Source organism: Phaseolus vulgaris, chromosome 10 (assembly GCF_000499845.2).
Source record: "Phaseolus vulgaris cultivar G19833 chromosome 10, P. vulgaris v2.0, whole genome shotgun sequence".
In the NCBI taxonomy this organism is placed as follows: domain Eukaryota; kingdom Viridiplantae; phylum Streptophyta; class Magnoliopsida; order Fabales; family Fabaceae; genus Phaseolus; species Phaseolus vulgaris.
The window spans coordinates 43,606,336-43,617,751 of NC_023750.2; the positions used below are offsets into that span (position 1 = coordinate 43,606,336).

General features: G+C 29.7%; 1 protein-coding gene across 1 annotated transcript; it reads right to left on the minus strand.

The window, feature by feature from the left end:
• Positions 1-7,774: 7,774 nt before the first annotated feature.
• Positions 7,775-10,964, minus strand: LOC137818138 (glycerol kinase). The gene is made up of 3 exons (XM_068621374.1): positions 10,255-10,964; positions 8,619-9,579; positions 7,775-8,145 (listed from the first exon to the last, which is right to left on the minus strand). The coding sequence occupies exons 1-3, from the start codon at positions 10,611-10,613 to the stop codon at positions 7,900-7,902; spliced, it is 1,566 nt and encodes a 521-aa protein (XP_068477475.1). The 5' UTR covers positions 10,614-10,964; the 3' UTR covers positions 7,775-7,899.
• Between the last annotated feature and the right edge of the window lie 452 nt (positions 10,965-11,416).

Here is an 11,416-nt window from a genome sequence, read left to right on the forward strand (position 1 = left end):
CGAAATGTGGGGTTTTATAAGAAGAGAAAAACGGAGTTTCTTTGGGTGTTTGTAAAAAATGGTCGAAAAATAGTGGAACATTTCTTTTAAATGCTGTGTCTGTGTTGAACATGATGAAGTGTTTAATTTAAAAGATATTCATTACATTTTTGACAATTTTTGACAATTTGTCTGTTTTAAAAAAATTGAAACATATTTGTGCACATAAATATTTATTGTCAATTTATATCTTTAAATTTTACATTTTAAAAGATTATACGTATCGATCTGTTTCTCTAAATCTTACTCTCTGTGGTGAAGTATGACTCCGTTACAAATGAAAGCAACACGTTCTATGGATTTGGAGAGAAAGCTAGAGGGAGTGTGTCACTTTTTCTCAAAAGACACAAACACCCTTCACTGCATAATTTCTCTTTTCATTATTACTCTAATTACAGTGTTTAAGTTTTCTAAACAAATATTCAGTGGTAATGTAATCTTGCTTTGCTTCAGTGTATGAAATGGCGTGTGGCAGAAACAAAAAAGAAGAAGATACTATGAAGAAGAACAGAAAGGGAAACTGAAACTTCTTTGCATTTGAAACATACTTGAATACGTAGTTTGTAAGGTTGACAGGTAATTCTGTAACGGTTAAGCTGGGAAAAATATACTTCACATGCAAGAACTGTCTCTATCATCCTTCTGTGGAACAAAGAAAGAAAGAAAAATATGATAAAAAACATTAATGGGATATTCGTATGATTTTTTTTCAGAACTCTAAAACTGTTTATTACGTATTTAGACTCTGCATGAAAAAAACGATGAGATTTATGGTGGAGTGATTTAGCAGCACACTCTGTGGTTTTTACTGTGCTGTTTGTAATGAAAAGTTTGGGTTAAAGGGTTTTGGGTACTGTTAACGCAGCTTTTTTTTTAAAAGAAGAAACGAGGGAGCTTTTCTGATGAGTGGAACTTTGTATCTTTCTTTTATCCTTGCAAGTGAAAATTCATTATCATGACATGATTGACATCAAGTTAAGTTACCTTTTTAATGCGAGTATTATTCAAGTTTTGTGCCAAAAATCACGTGAAAGATTCAAAATTTCACTGCAATTACTGCTGCTGATTAATCAGGAATCCATTATGGTGTGTTTAATCTGAGGGTAAAGCACTTGACAGCACATGGGCATGCATGATTGGTTGCTACAGATGCAGCAAGACTTAGTGAAAAGTCTTTCTATAGTGCCATAATAACAATAATAGCAATAATAATACTGTATCTATATGGTCCACATGATCAAGATTTTGATTTGGCACCTGATTTTGTTATGTATCGATAATGTTGGTTAAATATTGAGTGTCGAGTGTTAAAATTTGACTTGAGTGTCGGAATATCTTCTTAAGTATCATTCGAGTTCGAAACGAGGTGCAGATCAACTGATCGACTGAAGAAGTATCTATGTATCGATAATGTTCGTTAAACATTGAGTTCGAGTGTTAAAATTTTGACTAGACTGTCGGAATACCTTTTTAAGTATTATTCGAGTTTGAAACGAGGTGCAGATCAACTGATCGATTGAAGAAGTATCTATGTCTCGATAATGTTCGTTAAACATTAAGTGTCGAGAGTTAAAATTTAACTTGAGTGTCGGAATATTTTTTTAAGTATCATTCGAGTTTGAAACGAGATGCAGATCAACTGATCGGCCGAAGAAATATCTAAATCGTTCTCTTGATTCGAATTCTATGATAAAGTTGTTCATTTTGATGGAATTTAACTTGATTTCACTGTGTGATTCACTTGGTACTTGGTGGGGGAATATGAAGGGTGGTCCATATTGAATTTGAAAAAGGGCAATGAATGAATGGATGAATGAATGCATGCAATGTTAAGCTGGCATTGAATGATGAGTCATGGGGGGTCAGCTGAGCATTGAAACAAGAAACAAGAAACAAAAAGAAAGCTATTTTGCAGAGTTTCTGAGTTATGATCAGAGAGTATCAGCATGATGTGCCTCGTGATTCCCACTTTTTCTGCTCCAAAATCCATCACTCTTATTTTCATCTTGGTACTTAAGAAAAACATCAAACAGTTTAGTCCTATCAGTTTTGTTCATGTTTCTAGATTAACAACATGAAAATTATTTAACATTATTTTTGTTTGTGTTTGTGAGTTTGCGTGAAGAATTGCACTTTGACATTGGAGACAAAAGTTGTCTGAACTCAAGGTTCCATGATTTTGGCTTGGCATGGTGGTTCATGGCAGTTTCTTTGCTTTACTCTTGGATTGCTTTGCTGTATGATTTGATTTTTCTGACTTGTGACCCTTTTTCACAGTTTTGGTTTCTTACCTTTGCAGACTCTTCCTTTTCCACCTTTCTTCTATCTCCTTTTTCAATCACTTCTTCTAAGTTTATCAACATCAATAAAAGGAAATTAAAAGTTTGTACAATCATATCCAATTATGGCAACAATAATACCAAAAAAAAAGGAGAATAAATGTCAATGATTTATATCATACATTTTGGCTAAATAACAAACACATGCTTCAATCCTTCCATGTACTTCTATTTTTCTTCTTTTTCTCTTAACTCTACAAGAATAATATTAATATTACTTTATATCATGTATCTCTTCATTTTAAGAATTATGAAAAAAAATATTTTTTTTCATCAAACCCATAGAAATTAAGTTTATTTATGTTCAATTTCTTTTGTAATTTTACATCAAATGATCTAATTTTTTCTTTATATTTCATAAATATATCTATTTTATTTATTACAAAGTGGACTTTAAACCTAATTCAATTTCATAAAACCAGCTCATGAGGTTGAGGTTTGTACCCACTTATATACAATGAAAGACTTTAATCTCTAGTCGATGTGGGATATCCAACACACCCCCTCACGTCGAGACTGCCAACTCGTGCGTGGACTATATATTATGGGTGGTCCGATAGCGGGTGGCACGATAGGCCCAACACAAACACTCGCTAAGATAGACTCGAAATGACTCTGATACCATGTTACAAAAGAGAAACTACACATAGAAATTATACATAAAATGATCTAATTTTTTCTTTATATTTCACAAATATATCTATTTTATTTAATTGTTTAATGATTTTTTTTATTTTTTACCAACATGATATGACATAATTGTAAAAAAAGCTAAAGCTCTTATTTTTAATATTAATGTATAAATAAATAAACACGTTTTAATGTATTAACTATACATCTAGAGTATACATAGTTTAAGATTTTCCTTAGATGAGAAAAGAATATTTACAACTTGTATACCATATAATACCTTTTGTAAAGTTAAATGTTGTTTACTAGTTATATTTATATATAAACAAACATATTGCATTATTTTATGGGAAAATTTGATAAAAAAGCATTAAAGTGTCATTTTATGCAAAATAATAATATTCTTTGTCTTTATAAAAAAAAATGTTGTATTGACAATACACTTCAAGTTTTGCTTAACTTCTAAAAAAAATCTTATTTGTAACACTGATAAATAAAAGAAAAATAAAGAAAACAAATGTTAACTAAATAATTATTCGATGGGTGATACAATAATTGTAACTTAATAAATTCAATAAATTTGTATTATATTTTTTTTTTCTTTGAATATTTTAGCTAAAAAACTTGAAATTAAATTTTATATATGTATATATATAAATTATTTTAGTTTATGATCATAGGACTCAAAAGAATATTTTAAAAAATTACTTGGACAAACAAATACAAAAACATATTAGGTATAAGTAATTTTATTTTACAAGCTGATTTTAGTTGAAGTTTGAGTATTTTAATAATTAAATGTAGTTTGGATAATTAAGATAAACTAATATAAAACCACTTTCTTTTTAAAAAAATCATTTAAAGAAAAAGAGAAACTCTCTTAATGCAAGGAATTTTCTAAAAATATAATTTAAACACTCCTTTTATGTTTATGTGGAAAAAAAATGCATTAAAAATGGTTGATAAATTAAATAATTAACTTTAAGTTGGATATATAAGTTTTTTAGAATGTGAAATGGTATGTTTGAATTGTTAAACGTTTATCAAGTGTGGATCGTAAATTATTACTAAATATAAGTGTGTACACTTAGTGCATGAAAATTAGGTGAAGTGAATAAACTTTTTAAGCAATAAAAAATTGCTTTTGTGAAAATTTTAGCATAATTTTGTACTCATAGTGGGTTTCTACCAAACACCCTATTAGTGAATGCATGAGGTATTAGTAGCTCTCACTAGAAAAAGTAATATACGATTACGAAACCGTATATATCTACCACCTATATCTGTATAGCAATCTATACATACTTCTTTCCATAAGGTATTTAAAAAGGTATATTTAGAAGTCATTAGTATTTCTCCTATATGCTAAATACAAATAATCGTAACATGATAAATGAAAGTATAAGTGAATGTTATGTTGTTCGGATATTCATTATTAATGAAATATTTTTATTTTTAATCGATATAGATATTTAATATTTTTAAGTCAAAATCTATTGTGAGTATTTTTTTAATATGTTATTTAACTCTTTTATTTTTACTTGTTCTTATTGTTCTTAAGAGAAAGAAGTGTTATTTTTTTTAGGTAAAAAGAGTAAAATTCTTGAAAAGGTGAATTAAATCTTTTGAGATGTGATCATCGAACTTTTGATGAAGATCGATGAAAAATCTATTTATAAAAGATTATCCGAAAACAAGATCTACACTAATATTACTTGTGATATTAGAATATAAAAAGTAGACTTTTAAGTTCTAAAATAAAGATTTAATACTAAAAGACATAGTTAGTTGTATAAATACTTGTTGGAAAACTCACATCAATTAGATATGAGGATAATTCATTATATATAAGTGGGTGCAAACTTCACCTCATGAGTTAGTTTTATGGGATTGAATTATGCTTAAAGTTCACTTCGTAATATGGTATCAGTACCATTTCGAGCCTATCCTAACGAGTGTTCGTTGGACTTATCAGACCACCTGTTATCGGACCACCCATAATATGTTGGAGAACCCACATCGATTAGAGATGAAGACAAATTCATTGTATATGTGCAAACCTCACCTCATGAGCCGGTTGTATGAGATTGAGTTTGGTTTAAAGTTCACTTCGTAATAATACTTAAATAATCTTTAATACTTTTTATTCTAATACTCGTTTGGTTATTAGTTTTAAATAAATAATCATATATAACTAAGAAATTTTATCAAAGTTATTTGAATATAGTTAAATATAGTAGCTATAAATACATAATTTATGTGAATATTGATGAAATTGAGAAAATGAAGAGGTAGTGTCTTTTTTGTAGTCAAAAGGAGCACTTATAGAAAACCATCGTTTTCAATTCCAATGAGAGTATGCAAATGATGCCAAGGTCAATCATAAGAGCCATTTGTGGAGGACACTATGATTGCAAAGTGTAGAGTGTTGTCTTAACTAACCATCACACTCTTATTTTAATTTATAAGTTTCTTAATTTTTGTTGAAAAATCGTATTAACAATCATTAATTTTTGTTAATAACAGTGAAAGAATTTCACAATGACAACCCATAGCCATTAACCCAAAAAGTCATTACATACAAATTTTAACATAAAATATAAATTAAAGTTTATCCTACATTGTTTTAATATTTACATCATATAAAAAATATATACTAGTTTTCTCTCTTCAAATTACAATCTAATTAGGTAGTGATTCGATTATATTATTATTAAATTAATTACATATAATTGAATATAATATTATACAATATTGTATAAAATAATTGCGTATAATTTGATAATTAATTTTCTTACCTAATAAGGGATTGAGCAAGTTGGTCTTAACCACTTCTTGTAAAAGGTTAGGATATTCGAAAGTGTCTAAATAAAGGTTAAAACATCCCTAAAATATCTCATTTTATTTTATTAATTAATTGTTAATAAAAAAACTATTTATATTTACTTATTCAATGTTGTATTTATTTACATATTGAGATTAAGTTATTTGTTCATAAATGGCATGTTTTTTTTAGCTCCAAGTCAATGGTTTATGGTTTGCTAGTAGTAGGACTGAAATATAAATAAAATATATTTCTATAAAGCAGTGAAATAATTATTTTTTCCAAATAAATATAGCATAAAAAGAAGGTCACGAAAACTTAATGTATTAAATTTATGTACAAGTATTAAATAAGAAGCTAGCATGAATCAACCTTTACTTATATATTAAAATAGAATAATTTTTTTTTATTTAAGAATATGTAAATGGGAAAGTTGAAAAAAAAATGATAACCTAATTTTAATTTTGAAATATTTAACTTCTTTTTCAAAACAATATCTTATGTGAAATAACAAAAATGATATCTTTAGATCAAAATACATTCTGAATTTAATATTTCAGAATACATTTTTATATTTAAGTTTCCGAAACCTTTTTCTGAATTTTGTAATTTTTTTCATTATTTGATTTTGTTTTTCGAAATTATTTTTTTTATTCCAGAATTGTTTTTTCCATTATAGGATTTTTTTTTTCAATTTTGTTCTGGAATTTCATATCCAGAACACAAAATCTATTTCAATTTTGTTTTTCCAAAATGTATTTTTAATTTTGGAATAAAGGAAAATTTTGTAAATTCGAAAATTGTTTGGTGCAGGTAAAAAATCATTGGGTGCAGAAAGTATTTGTCTTAATTTCGTTTTGGGTGCATAAACAGGGCCAAGGCCCAAAATGGGGTTCTTTTGAGAATTGCTGCATACGCACGAGCACGAACCAAAGCTTATTTCTTTCGCTTACTTATATTTTGGTACTAAAAAATTTAGAAATTTTGCATTTAGTTTCTAATAATATTTTTCATAACTTTGATCTCTGAATTTTTTTTTATTTTGTATTGGTATTTTCCAATATATTATTTATATTGATATGATAAATTATTATATAATAGAAAACATGAGTTATTATAATAAAAAACTAGAGACAAAAAATCAATTTAAAATATTTCAAAAACTGTAAGAAAATAAATATAATAATAGAGATAAAACAAAATAAATACTAATTTCAAAGATCAAATATCTATGAATAATTAAGAACTAAAAATAAAATTATTAAAGACTAATTACAAATTTCTTAAAACTTTGAAGAGCTAAAAGCACATTCTGACAACAAAAATTCACAATTTGTTGAACTAACTCGTTAAAAAATTATTTTATCCTGTGTTGAATGTTCATGAGGAGAGATGCAATGTCAAACTCTGTAACCACTATCACAAACTGACACAAATATTATCCCAAATGAAATAATCTCTAAAAAATAAAAAAAATACAAATTTATATATTATATAATTATAAAATATATAAATTAATAATAAAAATTTATATGTGTTAGATATATTTCAGTTTTTTTTAAAAAAAATATTTTTTATTTTCATGACTCAAGGATTTATCTTATTTTTATTTTTATAATGATAATAAAAATTTATATAATAAATTTGAATTTTTAGAAAATTAATGTTTTTTTTTAAAGTTACATTTTTCTTTTTAAAAGTTATATTTTTCTTTTTAAAAGTTATATTATACTCGTAATAGAATTATCAAAAATCCGAGTTACCACATTTGCTTCCTTATTTGTTAGGATTTTCCTAGTCTAGGAGGAGTTTATGTTAAAGTAAAAGGTTTTCGATAGAAAGGATTACTAAGAAACTACCACTCATGTAACTCTTCTATTCTGTTCTATGTAATGTTTTTTTCTTCTTCTCCAAAATACAAGGAAGACAAAGGAACAACATAGAAACGTAATGTCAAATTTATTTGATGATTAACATGATTATTCCCTTCAACTTAATAAGGATAAAAGTAAAAAAAGCATGCCCAGAAGTGAAGGACATTGAAAAAGTGGAAGTGTAAAAAGACAGTCAAATAGCAAGATCAGCTAAGTCGAAAGTTCTAGTAACAGCTTTGCACCAAGATTCAAATTTCTTTTTCCTTACTTCCTCACTCATTATGGGACGGAAAACTTTAGCATTCTTCATCTTCTCCCCGGAATTGAAAATATGTTCTTCTTTCCAAACACCAGTAGCCAACCCTGCAGCATAGGCTGCTCCTAGTGCTGTTGTCTCTATGTCAACAGGTCTAACTACTGGACTTCCCAACAAATCTGCCTGTAGAACATTATTAACAAAAAAAACTATTCAGTTATGTTAAAAGTAAGAAAACATTTGCAACCTATGTAACACAGACAATTTATGTAGTACAGACACTGACTCTGACACGACATAGACTCTGATACGACACGGATATAGAGATACGTATAATCTTCAAAATGTAGGACACGAGGACACAAATATTTATGTGCACAAATATGTTTTTCATGGCTGGTTCAAAAGAATTTGTTTTTTTTTTTAATCATAATAAAAATTTATACAATAAGTTTGAGTTTTTAGAAAACTAATGTATTTTTCCTTTTTAAAATTGTGTTAGAACTGTGTTAGAATTGTCACAAATTTCACAAATATTTTTTGAATTGAATACTTCACTAACGAGTGTCATACGAGTGTCGGTATTCGATACATATGTCCAACACGGACAACCAAAAAAGGATATTGGTAGAAAATAATATACAATTAGTTCAAACCTGAATCTGCATTAAGAGGTTGTTAACAGTTGCACCACCATCCACTCTAAGCGACAATGCCTCTTTTGAGGAGGATACATCTTGTGCTGAATCTTTATGCATTGAATTCAACACATCTTTCACTTGGAAACACATGCTCTCAAGCACCGCTCGAGCAATGTGAGCTTTGCTTGTGAACCTTGTCATTCCAACAATAACGCCGCGAGCATCATCACGCCACCATGGAGCATACAATCCATTAAAAGCAGGAACAAAGTAAATCCCACCACTGGATTCAACCTGCAATGCCAGAGCCTCTATCTCTGAAGCAGAGGAAATGAGGCCAAGACCATCTCTAAGCCACTGCACTGCAGCTCCAGCAATAGCAACTGATCCTTCCAATGCATAATTTGTTGGAGCTTTTGGCCCAAGCTTGAAGGCTACAGTGGATAGAAGACCATGTGATGATTGAACTATCCTTTCACCAGTATTTAGCAGTATAAAAGCACCTGTGCCATAAGTGCTTTTGGCCTCCCCAATACGGCATGCTTGTCCTAACATTGCAGCATGTTGATCCCCTAAACATCCAGCAATAGGGATACCAGCAATTGGCCATCCAGCCCCAATATCTCCTATAACTTCAGAATTACTAACAATTTTAGGCAAAATTTCAGAAGGAATTTTAAGAGTTTGCAACACAGATTCATCCCACTCAAGGGTTTTTAGATTCATCAACATTGTCCTGGATGCATTAGAAACATCAGTAACATGCAATCCCCCCTTTACACCACCAGTTAAATTCCATATCAACCAAGAGTCTATAGTTCCAAAAAGCGCATCCTTTTTCTTTATAGCCTCCTTCACAGCAAGCACATTCTCCATCAGCCACAGCAGCTTCAGTGCACTAAAGTATGTGCTAATGGGCAAGCCACAGCTCTCCACAAAGTGGTTTCTACCGCCGGATAACTCCTTTTCCAATCTCCTGTTTAAAACAAAATCAACATATAATCCATGAGACCATGACTCACAGTTCTCACAAAAAAAAAAACAGCACAGGAAAGAAACAGTGGCCAACTCCAAACAAGGACCATAAGTTGGACAGACAGACATAGCATTGGATTAGACAGGTCCATTAAAATAATATACAAACGAATCCATGCCAAGTATATTAAAAATGATGAAAAACTACCCCACAAAATTGTAGCAAATGATTTGAGATTCTTGAGCAGTTTATACAAGTATACACACACATTCCTGTTTCAATTCATGTTGAATCACACTAAATTCATTTCCTTTGTTAAGTAACTCAACCTCATAAAACCTTCACAAAATAATGCAGTTGAACACTAGTATACTATAAAATGCTCTAATATGTAGTTGATCGAGTTTACAATCATTTATATACTTTTAGTCGATTTCAAATCTCAAAAGTAAAAAAATGTTTTCATTTTTCAATTTATTTATGCGATCTTAGGGGTCTAAAAATATTGATTTTGATAGTTTATCCAAACACACACTCCCATGTTGGATTCCCTTTGAAAAAATGATTTTGAACAGTGCATATTCGCCAGAGATGGATTCAGAATCACAAAAAATCACCAGGTGAAAAAATCACAAACCGAATCATAGCTCTATAAACAGAACAACAAAAGAGGACCTGCAAATGGAAGAAGTGCGAGCGTCCATCCAAACGATGGCGTTGTAGAGAGGAAGACCAGAGGATTTGCTCCACACAACAGTGGTTTCTCTCTGATTGGTGAGACCGATCGCTCTGAGTCCCTTGTCGACGTTGAAGCCATCCGCGGTGGCCTTGTCGACGGCTTTGGCCACGCACACCTTCACGCTCTCCAAGATCTCCGTGGCGTCGTGCTCCACCCACCCCGCTTGCGGGTAGAACTGCGTGAACTCCACATGGTGGCATCCGATGACTTTACCCGCCGTATCGTAGATTATGAACCTGCTGCTGCTCGTACCTTGGTCGATGGCGCCAACGAACACGTCACCCTCCGACGACATCGTTTTCGATGTTATTGTTGTTTATCACCGCAGAAGAACACAACACCTTTGCCACCGCCAAACAAATCAAGTGCCTCTGCGTTTGTTTGATTTGATAATTTATCAGAGTTGACCACAACACCGGTTCCTCGGAAATGCAGAAACTGGTCCTTTTTTAGGAAATTGGAACGATGATTGGTTCCGGAGTTTATATTAATTTATCCATCGTGTAATAATAATCTCGTATCCCAAACTGTTATTATCCTATTCGTCAAACCAAGCATCTCCGCATTAAACGATAAAATCGAGAAGATCCACGCATTGAAAGAAAAGATGTGGATTATGTTCAATCAGATGTAACCAAACAGAAATGAAAAAAATTAAATATACTTCTTTATTATTAATATTTTAATAATACTATTTATTTTATTAAAATAAATGAATATACAAATATTAATACAAAATTAATCACGTAATTAATTGTATCATATATCATATAATATAATGTATATCATACGTCTTTTATTATTTTTTATTGTTTTTTTTTTATCGGCATTATTTTTATTATTTTTTATTGTAATAGTCTTCCCTTTTCCTTTTATGTTTCATATCTCATACCTTATATTTTTTATTTTATTTTTGGCTTATTGCTATATCCAAATATATTTGGGAAATAAATTAATAAATTTTAATTATTTTTAGATAATTTTTTATGGAACAATCTTCAATTTTTATATAATTTGTTTTTATGTACGTTAGGATTGTTTAATATTTAAATTTTAAATTGATAAAAATTAAAGCGTCCTATTATAGGATTAATAAGG